At 30.9% G+C, this 15,817-nt stretch overlaps 1 protein-coding gene across 2 annotated transcripts in view; it reads left to right on the top strand.

Moving 5' to 3' along the window:
• Positions 1–15,817, top strand: part of LOC143081044 (potassium voltage-gated channel protein Shaw-like) — a 55,826-nt gene that overhangs the window by 28,343 nt on the left and 11,666 nt on the right. The window contains exons 2-3 of one of the 2 annotated variants that reach the window (XM_076257283.1): positions 13,365–13,385; positions 14,643–14,908. In XM_076257283.1, the coding sequence (XP_076113398.1) occupies positions 13,365–13,385; positions 14,643–14,908 (287 nt within the window). The remainder of the gene's footprint in view (positions 1–13,364; positions 13,386–14,642; positions 14,909–15,817) is intronic. The other variant, XM_076257291.1, reaches the window with a different exon arrangement.

Genomic DNA, 15,817 nt, shown 5'->3' with positions numbered 1-15,817 from the left:
GACCTTTGTTATGAAGCGCGTTCTTTATTGTTATAGCTTAAACCTAAACCTAAATTGATATGAAGTTATCGTGTTTAGAGTGAATGACAAATACAAAGACTCAGCTTATTATTATCTTAGTATCTTTAATCTTTTTGTTATACCCTTAGCCAAATCGACACAGCTTTATGAAATTGTTTGTTTTGAATTATCTTTAACGTCGTTATTGTGGCCATCAGTCTAGAGGTAGCGCAAATCTGGTTTACAAATTGTAAGTTATATATATACTTTTTATTCTGAAACTTGAAGAATACCTGATAATACATTAAAATTGTGGTCCTTTTTTAAGTTCTGATTGTTTATTGATGTTTGTCTATGCATTCTACAAACTAGCTCTTAAATACCTTGTGATATATAATTTAAGCGTTTAAAATACATTCTGTAGAAGTTGCAAATGGAGATAAGATCAATATGTAATAATTATGATATAACCCAATTGTAAATTGTAAATTGCATTTCCCTTAAGATCAAAATTCGTTGACAACAGATCATTCCCTTTCTTGATTTCTTCGAGTGATATCAACGTATCTAAATTCATCTTCCATATCTAGTTTTCTATTTTCGATCCGATCATTGTTATGTAATATTTAAATTATCTGTTTGCTAGATGACATTAATAACAATACATGGTGTGATCGTACTGGAAACAGGGAAAAACTGTAATTCTAAATCAAACATTGTTTCTGTGGACTGTAAATGTATTCCCTGGTAATCTGTCCTGGTAATATTCATTTGTTTTAAATATTTTAATGGCTACCCGCTATCTTTTAAATCATATTTTTTAATAATTTAATTTTGGATGTAACGCGTCTTCTGATTGGCTGACGTTATTTTGTTATGAGCCCATAGACATAATTTAGTCATGTGACCGTGACGTCATCAACGTTTTTTTATGGTTTTCTACGATTTAAAATGGAATTTAGAATTAAATTATAAGAAATGATTGTAATATTTTTTTTCTGTCTATTCGAAATAACATAAAAAAATGTGGTGCACACTGTTTAATAACCCGCTACCCTCGTTATTCAGTGTGCACCAAATTTTTTATGTTATTTCTTCATAGACAGAAAAATATTACAGTCATTCCTTAAATGTTTTCATTATTTTTAATGCATGCTCATAAATGATATCAATTTTCACACCGAAACTGGCTTTTCATTTCTTTTAAATGATACTGACTTTGACCTTCTTGTGATACGCAGACCGCCGCATGCCCGTTTGTAGTAGTTTATTTAGATTTTATATCGTGTTTTTATGTTTCATTTGTAATAAGTGTTACGAAAATGTACCTTTGGTGTAGTTTTTAATCATTGTTTGGTAAAATCATGCATTGATTTTTCCGCGTTTGCAATGTTAAGCGTCTTGACAAGCGCTTTGGTACTATTTGTGTCTGGTATCTTCTCTGTAAAGATAACCTATTTTTAATATTAGAAAGCCATGTCTGTGCCTTATAGTATAAATGCTGTATCCGTGTAGAATTGCGTAAATGCTATAGTTTAAGGATGATATTGTACTAATGAGGGACTGATGTATGTGTATATTTATCGATATTGTATATATAAACACTTCCCATATTACTGCATCTCAGTAATTTATAAGAAATAGCAAAAACATGTCAAAGGGTAAAAGTGTTTTTAGCGAGTGTGTCACTGAGTTTTTCTTACCACAAGGTATATTCTATTGTAGTGTAGGTTCCGTTTCCAAAGGGTATCACCAGTCCAGTAGTCAAATCTTTTGCGTTAAAATGAATATATGATGATTTTATATACTATTAAACTTACTTTCTATATAAGATGTTAAATTATATTCTTGTCTTTGGCGTATTAGTAACAGTAAGGTACTTTCTGGTTTTTAAATCTCCATTTAAAGGTCCAATATGACCACTAAATATATTCTAAACCTGTTTAAGAATTGTCAGCAGTCTTCCATCTTTCAAATTAGCTTTGATTTTTTGTTCTCGAGTATTACTGAAGAAATATTTATTGTCGAATGCGCATCTGGTGCAATCAAATTGGTAACGTCAATATTACTTTACCCTTTGTAGAATATAGTAGCACTAAACAAACTTATAACTTTTTTAATAAGTCTCCCAATATAGTGCCTCAAGCAAAAGTGGCATCTCTTATATTAGTATCGAATTACGTAATGCAACGGTTCTGAGTTATATTTTATTATCATGCTGTCCCAATTGAATTCGAAAGTGAGTAGAATACAAACACTTAATGGTTATTTGCAGGAATTCTGAAGATATAACTTATCAATTACAATGTGATGCCATTATCCAATCGCAGAATGACAGTCTTATGTGTCAGGCATTTGCTAACCAATATTATTATCAATACAAAACATGTGTAACATGTACTCTGTATAATTATAGACGAAGCTTGTACAAAATCAATTAATGTCTTTAATCGAAAAGAATATATCTTGCTCGAGTATCATCAAGTCCTGTGCTTGACGCCCACTCTATAAAGCTAAATATACAGTCATGGTCAATGACTAAATATGGGAACGTATAAATAGCGCAATTATTACTAATTTATACTAATTGATAGGATACCTTTGAGACATTGAAAAATAACATTTATTTCGATATCAATGTAACATCTGTCATTTATAGTGCTAACATAAATTCCCTCTTTGACGTTTGGACACATGGAATGCTATACATCAAGTATATTGTTAAACTGTACGTTTTGCAATAAAGGAATTTTAAGAGTGTTAAAGGCAAGTTTGGAAACACCGGGTCTCTTTTCGGTACATGGTTATATCAAAGATCGAGCATAGACGATAGTCTAATAGCATTCGGTTGGCAACTGCTTAATAATTCATAGTTTAGTTGTTCGGTCAATTATTCAATGTTTCAAATAACATATATGCATATACCCTTAATCATTTAACGTGTATTTTGTAATCAAGGTCATGTTACTTTATATTCAAAGACCCTTGTTAAAGATTGTTCTATTTGGTTGTCTGGGGTTTTTACAGTTGATTCTTCCATATTTATTTTTGCGTCAAGACATCTTCCTCTTTTTCGTCTTCATATATTGATTCGGTTTAATTCAAGAAACTAACAGCATATTATTTCTTAGTTTTATTGATATTAATTCATTTAAAATTCAATCTTCGAAGTTTTGCGACTTCTAATTTTTAATGACTTCCTTTTGTACCAGGAAGAGAATCGTCTTCGAAGTTAATTCTGCTATTAGCAATTATAAGATCAATCTAATTGTAAAATCATAGTAGTTAAATGTGAGTTGCTTATATATTTTGTACAAAAATCAACATTTTAATTTTACTGCTGAGTCTTTTTACCCATAATCCTGTATTTTTCAAAGTCTCAAAAGTATCCTATCAATTACTGTTGAACGTTTGTGATTCGATAACATTATTAGGTAAATCTTAAACGTGAAGAATGTTTTGTACGTTTTTACGACTAGAGTGTATGCAGCTGTAATATTATGTATAAGTTTTTATGTTTTGCATTAAATTCAAATTCTTTATTACCTTGAACTTTACAGTTCATCGGTGTCAATATAAATTTTCATAGTAAACAAGTAAACAGACAGAGAATGTTCATGTAATATTGTCTCTGATTTTAAATGCAGTAAAAATGTATTTTTCTAAATTGGTTAACTGTTTGATGTTCTTTAAACTTAAAAGTTCAATAAATTTAAACACACTTGGTCTAGACCAGTAACATTTCTTTATGAATTTTACTCTAAGTTCCTTATATTTCGCGCACACTAAGATGAAATGGAATTCGTCTTCAATACACTGACGGCAAATTGTACATATACGACGTGACAACTCAATGCTTTGGTAGCGTCCAGTTTCAACTGCTAAATTCATTGTACTCTAATTATATGTTCATAAACCTTTCCTGTTCTATTTTAACCAGTCACTATGAGTTCACTAGCGTCTGGCAATGACTCTAACAGCAATAATTATATTATGTTATAATGAACACACTTGAACACATAGCCTTATAAGTCAGACACATTTGTATTTGATTAGCAAAACGTTGCCTAGTAGTGGAATGAACTACTCAGAACGAGTACGTATTCATTTTATCGAAAATGATACCATAATTGTCCATATATGTACATCTTGGTGGTTGGTTGGATCAAATTTAATGTCCAAACTTTGGTAAATTATGTCAGTTTTTATGAATATGTGTTTTGACAAAACCTAACTAGTTAAATAAAATATGTTAAATACAAAAAGGGTATTAGTTTAATCAGACCATTCTGTGTTTGCAATTTTAACATACTTAAATGTTTGTGTCTCTGATGTATAGTTTTGTTGTTCAAAACTTCATTTATTCTTATGATCTTCTTAATATTTGTCGACCATTTGATTCTCTCCCGGTAATATTTTCTGTTGACTTTTACATTCCTGTAAACTATGTCGTCATATGAGTATATGTGTGTATTGACCTTCCCTGTTTCCGTTAACCTGCCACGTGAGTTCACTATCCTTTATACTATCAATTACTATAATAACAATAATGGAAATGATGAATCTGAATACAAATAAAGTATTGACTTTGAAGTCAGTGGCACCAATATTTTATTTCATAGCATGAACAAATCGCGAATGTTTCTGTTCGTATACGTACTAATATATAAAATACTTATATTTTCTGATAAAATGTTTCACATACTTTTTGGAAGAGTCAAATGATCTGATTTTTATAAATGATTTCTGTTATTATTTGTTATTCTTATGCAAGAAAAGAGTATCAAACAGACATATGTAAAAGTTCTAAGGACTTCAAAACAGACATATGTAAAAGTTCTAAGAACTTCAAAACTTTTATGTTTACCATGGTAGCATTAAAAGTATGTTGTTTTGTTCCATTTACGTTTACCTGCAACTCCTTTCTTTATTTTTATCCTCTTCTTTTCGTCGACCGTTAGTTTTTGTACTGTCTACTTTTTGTTAAGCGTGTTTTATGTTTCTGTTTTATGTATACTATGTCCAATACTTATAGGCTATTTATTTTACCTTTTAAACACATTGTAAAACAATACAGTACGAGTCCGGTAAAGTATAAAACATATGTATTCCAGACCTTTCAAGGTTTTATGTTTTTCAAAACTTCTAAAGTTTTCAATATGAGCATTTTTTATTTATTGTTTTCCTGTTTGGGTGCTTGTATATTGACACTCATCCCACAATCTCTTTTATATTCATTGCCCAGATAAAAACTTATCTTTTTAGAAAACAAATTTATTGACATTATGTTTAAAAACTTTGTTGTGAATATAATAATAAAGCACGCGTTTGTTTAACAAAACGAATGCATTTTTATCGCGTGTCATACTCTATTTGGTTTTGACGACATTATCTAATTACCACATCCGTGTTGTTAAGTTCGTATCATCCGATCGAAAATTTTATGGACGCCATCATGCGTTAATTGACCGTTATAGAATATCTGTTTCACAGATGCCGCTGGATATGTTCCAATTGTTATAACCGCTACCTCGTCCTCTATTTCTCGAATGTGCAGTGAGCAACACGTCAGACACCACATGTTGAGTTGGATCTGTTAACCTCACCTCAGAGCACTGAGAATTCCGCAGTATTCGGAGAGATCTGTGTTGCTTAGTCTTTACTTTTAATATGTCATGTTTTGTATACTCTTTAGTACATCGATGGACGAGTGATCTTAAACGTCAAACTACTGTATCAAAAACCTGTCAACACTGAGGTTGTGTGTTCGAATCATGCTCGGGGTAAATGCACACGACTCCAATCTTAATTGACAAACCAAAACCGAGGGAAACATATCAACTATAAGAGGTAAACAAAGGAACAACAGGAACACCGAAATGCAACAAAAACAAACACCAACACACATAGAAACGAACTATTTGATAACAACTGCCATATTTCTGGTTTGGTATTAAAATTTTAAGAAAAAAAATGGCGGGGGGGGGGGGGGGGTTGAACCTGGTTTAATGACACTCCAAACCTATGAAATGATAATAAACACCAAGCAATCAATTGTGTGAAATGATAATAAACACCAGGCAATCAATTGTGTACTGTTGTTTGTCTTTTCATTGTTTTTTGTGTTTTGTCTTGACCTTGTCGGTTTGTTTTCGACTATGTGTTTGAATATCCCTTTGTATCTTTTCCCTCACTTCTAACTATCCATACAACAACAATAGTCAGTTTTGTTCAACAATGTACATTATTATCTAGATTTGTACAAAAATCTTTTGCTCGAATGTAGAACTGCACTTCATGAATGACCTTTTATTAACAAAACAATATTGTCATAACTTAATAATATAGTATTATAAATTATTGATTACAACAAGAAACCGATACACACCATTGTCTTTCAACTAGTACTGAAGTAATTTGGTTAATTAAAACAAATCGCAGTGGTATGATAGATGATTGTCCTTTGTCTTTGACACAAATTGTCAACATCGAAATAATATGTCACTTAATCGCAACAAGGTCGTTAGATTTATTGGTTTTGATCTATAATATTTCATTAATTATAGTAAGTAAATATTGAGAGCTATAGTATTGTCTATATCATGCCTTCCTCATATGACACTTTATAGATGGGGACATATGTTGTTGTTTTTCTAAAGCTAATGAATTAGGCATGTCCCAACTCTGTAGTTGTCTTTTAAGTCAAATATGTTATGTGTGCATACACGTATCTTGTAGTGAATTTGTGATCGATGGCAGATCTTCGAAGTATTTGATTTAATAAAAGAAGTATCTCTGGAATCCATGCGATTTATCACACGAAATTCTGTTTTTGTAGGTTTTTTATTGATAAAGAATATATATGGACCCTAAGATGCCTTTTTGTATTGGTTTTCCTATTTATAAATACATAATTTAATTTTAGATGTAACGCGTCTTCTGATTGACTGACGTTATTTTGTTATGAGCCCATAGACATAATTTAGTCATGTGACCGTGACGTCATCAACGTTTTTTCATGGTTTTCTACAATTTAAAATGGAATTTAGAATTAAATTATAAGAAATGAATGTAATATTTTTTCTGTCTATTCGAAATAACATAAAAAAAAAAATGTGGTGCACACTGTTAGATAACCCGCTACGCGCGTTATTCAGTGTGCACCAAATTTTTTATGTTATTTCTTCATAGACAGAAAATATATTACAGTCATTCCTTAATTAATATTGTTTCTTTGGGTAATATTTTCTGTGTGTAACATAGCCATTTGTTTGAAAATACATTAAATGATAAGTCAACCATATTTATAGATTAATGTTTGAAATAAACGTCAACATACACAGAAACGGACTATTAGATAACAACTGCCATATTCCTGACTTTGTATTTTACCATAACTGGTTTAATGCTGATACATCTGAGAAAATGTGATGTAGAGGTATCATTTAATATGGATCTTTCTTAAAGAATCCCGTGACGTTCTTATTTTTTATAAATAAATTCAGTTAATTTTGCAGATCATTGAACTTAAATAAGTGAAGTTAAGAAACCTACTGGAAGTTAATCTAATACTGTATATCTCTATATTGTGTAAACAATGGCTTGGCTTCATTTTGTGTTCTATTGCTTGGTATTATTACTGCCCGGAGACGAATGTCTAACCTGGACAAAAAGTAGTAAGGTATTCTATCTTCAGCATGATATCTGCAATCGATTGAGCTTTTTTTTAAATTTATTATGATAGACATTACTGTGCAATAAAATTGACATACAAGGATAAAAAAATATGAAAACAACACTTGATAAGTCAAATGCGTCCGACACACTTTTCTGGATATACGTATATTAGGAACGCTAATAGCCGTTATATAAACCCAAGAAAGAATTACATGTACCAAAAAACGAAAAGAACTTTATGATTAAATACAGATTAAAATTGGTTCATCTAGCGTTGTAATAAATAAAGAACATTGTATAATATTAGAACCATTAAGAAAAACACTTTTTTTCAATACAGAAAATACAAGCTATGTTAATAAACCGCCAAACATTATACGATTGTTGAAACTGTATCCATTATCACCTAGTTTCCTGTAAATGGATTCTTTACGATATTCGATACTTTCAACAACTGAAATAAAACAGATACTGTGTTGTTTCGGCAATATCCAGGCAATATAACACGTTCGCTCTATCGAAAATGCGGTTCTGTTTGCATTTATAACAATCTAGAAGAGCGGTGTGAAAATATTGATAAATATTTAATGTTTGGTCGAGTGCACCAATGTAACGTGGATATATATTTTCTCCAGATTTGACAGTGCCAACAAGATGTATGGATAAGGCTGGCAAAAGTTACAAAATTAAAGTGACGTTGAGAAACATTTTAAAATGTGATATACAGGATATAAATATGAACGCCATTATACTTTTTCTAAGTATTGATTATCTGACAGACTTACTCCAAGAAATTATGCAACTTGCAGAAGGAATTGATGAGATCGTTAATTTATATTCCAGGAAAATCCACCGTAGATTTAAAATTGATGTTAACTTTATAGCATTAATATTTCCTATGTAAGAGGTCAATTATTATCTTGTTTGTAGTTACAATAGTTAATTTGCATATCATACGCAATGCATTATTTGATTTTTTTTCAAACGAATAACATAAAATATAAAGAGTAAATTATAGTCACAGATAGCATGCAAAATTGCTAGTTCTAATTTAATCACTTCCATTTTGTGCAGCAATCCAATACTAGTATATAAGTGTCGAACAACCACAAATAAAATATTTATTAATCGTTATCAAACTTGTAGATTATGCATCCGTTCGGATGATAACAAGTTATAAGACAACTTTCAAAATCCTATGTTATCAAGGTATATAGGCAATGTTGTTATTGAACCTTAATTACGCGTCCACTGTACATAAATTTCTGTTTGGAAGGTTTTGCCGACAATGCAAAAATGCGTAGACAAACTTCTCAAAACATGATTGTTGGAAATATATTGTACTAGAAAATGTATATCAAAAACAAAAATATCGAACTTAAAGGGAAATTAATAACGGAATGTTCCTTAACAAATGGTTAAATAAAAAGCTCAATCACATTAAACAAAAGAAAAACAACTGTCATATTCTTGAAATTAGTGTACGAAAAGTTCTTTACGCCTTAAATATAGGAAAATACAAAAAGGAGAAGTAAGTATGCAGCAAAGATTTACGGGTTGGTTTTTTTAATGAGTAGCTATATTCTTGTGTAATTCGTTTGATAACTAGTGAAAATAAGAAAAGTTCATAGTTTTAAAGGGTTGATTGATGTATTAAAATTACCGACGCTAACAAATTGATCTTGTCATTTATATGAAATACACGAGTTTCTTCTTTTATCCCACTAAAGAAGTTTTGACACTGATTTTTCATCTCAAACAAAGGTTGTTTTAAAAATACTCATTTTTTTTATTGAAAAGTGAACCATTTATTTTGTGTCCTTAAATGGCTTTTCAATTTTATCAAAGTTTTTTCACACAAAAAAGCTGGCGCAAGAATGTTTCCTTTTGCATTACGTAAAATTTTAAAACAAAATGAAATACATCATTTCAAAACATTAATCACCATATAGACTGAAGATTAATCGCAAAACAAAAATGTCTAAAAGGGTATTTAGGATGTCGTAATGTTGCTGATGCCAATAAGTCATACGGGACTCTTATAATTGAATTATATGAACATAAATTATTATTAATTGCGGTATGTACTTTCCATTGTAAAATACAGCTTACTTCGATATATAACTTGACAGACGTACTTCCATATATGATAACTAAAGACAGACACAGGGAACGGTATAAGATTAAACAAAGTAGATATTATAAGGCGAAACACCGACATGGAATGTAGTACCTCTGCTCCATTTTACTGTTCCTGTTTTTGTGACCCAGATAACGTAATTTGTTTCCGTCTGATACTTTGCATTTGAATAAACGATAAAGAATAATCTTTGGTAAAGGAGATGATAAGATGCTATAAATGTATGAAATACTTAAAACGTGTTTATTGTTCTTAGCTAACTAATATTAAACATTAGCTGTTCTATATATACATCGTATATGTGACCAGAACAGCAGGCCGATAAGTCCCTTCCCTTTCGATAAGGATATAGTTATGTGAAACCATGAATATTTACAGAAAACACTTCGACAATTGTCTCGGTTAAATAGCTTAACTAAGAAGTAAAATCACAAAAATACTGAACTCAGAGGAAAATCAATTCGGAAAGTCCATAATCACATGGCAAAATCAAAAAAACAAAACGCATCAAAAACGAATGGACAAGAACTGTCATATTCCTGACTTGGTACAGGCATTTTCAAATGTAGAAAATGGTGGATTGAACCTGGTTTTATAGCTAGTTAAACCTCTCACTTGTATGACAGTCGCATCATATATACCAGGAAATTAAATTTTACGCGAGACGCGCGATTCGTCTACAGAATCAAAACCTTTGGCGTTTGAATCAATAAATTACTACAATGATAATATATTTAAAGAATACATATATATAAACAAACTCATGCTATTCCATAATAGAAACACAGCTCGTATTTAGTGTTGTGTGAGGTTTGGTGATTGGTGAGTCTTTTGTAGATGAAACTCGCGTCTGGTGTACATTTATATTAGCCTGGATTCGTTCATGAGTTCATTGAAAATAGTATTGATACATAATTATGACTTTAACTTAAAACTATATTTGTGCTGTTTTCTGCTCTTTGATCTGGTTGTCGTCGCTTGACACATTCCTCCATTTCAATTCTCAACTTTATTGGAAGCGCGGTTAAATGAAACCCTGCTGATTTTGTTTGATAATTTTAACAATTGAATATAATATACCCATTACTCGTGCCATAACCGATGTCTTTCTGAAATAATTACAATCAAGTTGAGACCGCTGAACTTTTTGAATCCCCATCATCCCGAGTGCTTTACAGTCTACCGCGAAAAACATAAAATGTTTGAAATATTGAATGGAGCAATACAGAATAAATAAAACCAGTTTGATTTCATAATTGATAAACATTATTCGATTCTGTCTTCAACAAGTTTTAAAGTGCAATAACACGAGGGAAACATATGAATTAGAAATATGATATTGTATCATAACTCAGGCTTTTCTAACCTCAGGAATAGATAACCTTAGCCGTATTTGGCAAAACTGTAAGGAATTTTTGGTCCTCAATGCTCTTCAACTTCGTACTCTATTTGGCCTTTTAAACATTTTTTTTTATTCAAGCGTCACTGATTAGTCTTTTGTAGACGAAACGTGCGTCTGGCGTAATTATAAAATTTTAATCCTGGTATCTATGATGAGTTTATACTTAAGCAGAAATATTATATTGTATCATATACTGAAGCAGAAATATCATATTCACAGTAATGATATATATTATTTCATTGTTTTTAAGAGAAAGTTTTGACTTTGTGACATCTTCTGACAAGATTCAAATAGAAGGCTATAGCGATTTTTGTGTCAACATTTTTAGCAGTAGTCAGCACTTCGGTGTTGACATGAATATCAATTATATGGTCATTTTTATAAATTTACTGTTTACAAATCTTTTAAATTTCGTTAAAATAAGGATTTTCTTATCCCAGGAAAAGATTACCTTAGCCGTCTATAGCACAACTTTTTTGAATTTTAGGTCCTCAACGCTCTTCAACTTTGAACTTGTTTGACTTTATAACTATTTTGATCTGACCGTCACTAATGAGTCTTATGTACACGAAACGCAAGTCTGGCGTATTAAATTATAATCCTGGTACCTTTGATAACTTTCTAATGTCTCTTACTTGTTCATGTTGTGCTACCATTTGTTTTGGCGAAAAATACTTGTCTGTCAATCTTCTTGTAATCAAGACATTATTGCACTTCTATTCGTCTTATAGATAGAAGTTTATATCTAATTTCGCTTCGTATGCATATTTTAAAACTATGAAAAAAATTGAAGATCTTCAAATGCAACAAAGAAGAACTTTGATCTATCTGTCACATAGATACCTGTAATTGCAAAACGTCTCGTATAAAATACCATAAATAGTTGATGATACAATCTTTATCACCAAAATTCTTTGATTTTCTTGTTAGCCATAAATGTAGACCAGAAATATACGAATGGAAGTTGTGTGCTTTAAAATATTATATAAAACGGTCAAAATAACAACATAAAAAATGACGATATCTGAATTGATCTGTTATATGTCTACCAGCTTTTTATCGTTTTTATCAATTTGCTTCCCATGTTGAAAACTCGTCAAAGATACCAGGGATATAATTCATGTACGTCAAATAGACGTTTCATCTATATAAAAGATATAGGAAGATGTAGTTTAAGTGCCAATGATACAACTCTCCATCCAAGTAACAATTTGTAAACGAAAAATCATTATAGGTAAAAGAATGGCCTTCAACGCGACACCTTAGCTCACACCGAACAGCAAGCTATAAAGCAGCAAGCTATAAAGGGCCCCAAAAATTACTAGTGTAAGACCATTCAAACGGAAAAACCAACAGCCTAATCTTTATAAAAACGAGAAACGAGAAATAGTTATGAACTACATAAACCGACGACAACCACTTAACATCAGATTCCTTAGTGATACTAAAATAAAATAAGCATAAATACCAATATGTATTCCTCAAAAGGATTTTGGTTTCATGTCCATCTCATACTATTTGATTTTTTTGGGGAATTATAATCAAAATTTCCGAAAATTGATAACCTTGCATTTGTGATGCTTCTTTTTATAATTTGGTCATCTGTTAATAGGTTCGCCATTGTATGATATATTGATGGAACCTCATATAACTCACATTCAATTGTGATAATGTTAACACAGGTAAAATTTTAAAGACTTTAAAAAAAGTTTCTATTTGAAAACCAATTCAGGTCAAAGCGATGAGAGCGTGACATAGCTCGAACTAATTCCCTAAATGTTAATTGTATCTTTTGAATTTAAATGAATTATATCCAAGTAAAAGAACAATAGCATAAAGCAATTTTTTATTTATAACATGTTTTATAACTGTTAGCATGATTAAACAGAATAATATCAATTTAATTGTCATCGTATGATCTTTGGCTCTGCAATATGCTATCTTAAGTTAGTAAATTATAAAATGATCTTGATACACAGTCTGTGACAGGATGTCATGAAAAAGGCATTATTTGGTTATCGTTAATACCATGGGACTAGTTTATCAACAATATAAGTATTTATCTTTGTTGCTCTTCTTCACAAGTGAATGGTCCATTTGATGCTTATTAACTCTTTTTAATAATTGTTTGGATCTTTCAAACAGAAGAAAGATCGAAGGAGAACGGTAAGTGTATGTTCTTCTGAGCATGTTCTGCTTCTATACTTGTTATTTTCACAGTGCCTCACTATCAGAAATTATATCTCACAGTTTAAATGTGTAATTTCTTCACTCTTTTTAGATTTTAAATCGATTTCAGTTAAATATTAAAATGTATATTGAAGCTGAAAGATAAGAAAGTTGGTTTGCTGGAAGATGAGATGAAAATTTGTGTATTCACATTTAGAATTAACTTACTAATACCTTCGCACAATATCACCGTTCCATTAGTGAATGATATTAGACCTTTTATGAATCCTTACCTTAGAAATTCACATTGTGTTACTTAACGAATTTAAACTATTCATTGTCAATAGTTTCAGTCATATTTTGTAAATATTTCGAATCGTACCTTATTAGGAAAACATTTATGTTCAAACGAACAAAGTCATTGTTTATAAAGAGTTTAAACGATATTTTCTTCTTGCAACGTTTTTCTATATTATATACCCTTTGTTAATTTTTCTATGCTGTAATTTTATTTTCAAAATTTCACATGTCAACATGCATGGAAACTGCTTTTGAAAATTTTTTAAGATCCATTTTTCAAACTGTCTTGTTGTTATGCATGTTTCATTACAACTGGTTCATTTCATTTTTAATTTGAAGATCTTAATGTTATAAACTTGTTATTCTTTATTAAAATTATACAAATCTTTATAAACAATGATTTCAATCGTAACATTGCTATGTTTTTGAATTTTTAATATTGCTAAGGAGAAATTGAGAATTCCCGAGTTTGGCATTGTTGATTTGATAAAATAATGGACAAGGCCACTAATAAAAACTTTTATTAGAATGTGGTATCTGGTATCAACACTTTTTTCTGTCAATTTGTTATTCGGACAATCGAAGCGAACTATTCGTACTAGTAGTACGAGTGTAGTTCATAATATTGATAGTATGTAGGGTGGAATAAAACCTGATTACCCTCGAGAATATGTGGGTTGCATTTACCATGTTTATCATTCTCATGAGAAGAGATTCGGGTGAACAGATCGAAACTTAACCACAATCATTTGAATTCTACTCATATTTAAGAAGGTTCTTTGAGCCTGTGAATGGATTGGGTTATAGTCAAATGCAAAAAATATAGTTGTTGTTACATGAAAATCGGGTAGTAAATTTGCAAAATATATAGAATGTAGTAAATGCGTTTCTATATATTTTCCCCTATACGCAATATTTTAAAATAAACATTCATTTATAATCAATTTTTTTCAGGTGAGCTACATGTTCCGCTGGAAGTATGTGGAGCAGTGGTAAAGAGAGAGTTAGATTTCTGGCAAATAAGTGAACTGCATATCAAATCATGCTGCTGGCGGCATTACAGATCATACATAGAAAACAAACGAATCCTGGACTCTTTTAACAAGAGCTTAAAGAAAGAGCAAATATATATAAATCTGGATGATTACGAAGGATGGAGAAGATTTCAAATGAAAGTCTGGTTAATTTTAGAACATCCAAGGACGTCACGAAAGGCAATGGTATGTTAACAATGTCCAATTTAGTCTTATTTTATCTGTTCCACTGTAGGTTATATTCTTTATCTTAAAGTAAGCTGTCTTTTTTGCCTTTCGTATGGAAGAAATGGAAGATTGGATTCTGAAGACTGAGAGCCGTTAAAATAAAGGCAACAGTAGTATACCGCTGTTCAAAACTGATAAATCTATGGACAAAAAACAAAATCGGGGTAACTAACTAAAACTGAGGGAAACACATTAAATATTAGAGGAGAACAACGACACAACATTAAAATGTAACACACACAGCAACGGACTAAGCATAAGACAAAATCCGATGAGAATAACCAATATAACATCAAAACCAAATACATGAATTTGGGATAGAAAAGTACCGTGACACGTCTTATAGTAATGTGAATTCACCCTCAAATATAGGAGAAAACAAACAACACAACGGAAACACAACGTAAAAATGTTACACACACAGAAACGAACTATGATATAACAATGGCCATTTTCCTGACTTGGTACAGGACATTTTTAAAGAAAAAAATGGTGGGTTGAACCTGGTTTTGTGGCATGCCAAACTTCGCACTTTAATGGCATTGTTAAATATAACATTAAAATGATAACATAATAATACAGGACTACAATACAAATAAATAGGAGAACGTATTAGGCAAAGAAACACATGAATTATAGATAACAAAAGGCATCAGGTTTAAAATTCATTACGCCAAAAACGCGTCTCGTCCACACAAGACTTACCAGTGACGCCCAGATATAAAAGTTCGAAAGTCAAAAAAAAAAAAAAAAAAAAAAAAGGGGGTACAAAGTTGTACAGCTCTGAGGATCAAAAGTTGAAAAAGGTTGTGCCAAATACGGCTAGGGTTTTCTGCTTGTGATAAGAACCTCCTTATTATATAGAAC

This window comes from Mytilus galloprovincialis, chromosome 1 (genome assembly GCF_965363235.1).
Source record: "Mytilus galloprovincialis chromosome 1, xbMytGall1.hap1.1, whole genome shotgun sequence".
In the NCBI taxonomy this organism is placed as follows: domain Eukaryota; kingdom Metazoa; phylum Mollusca; class Bivalvia; order Mytilida; family Mytilidae; genus Mytilus; species Mytilus galloprovincialis.
This window is presented reverse-complemented; position numbering and strand designations above follow the sequence as displayed.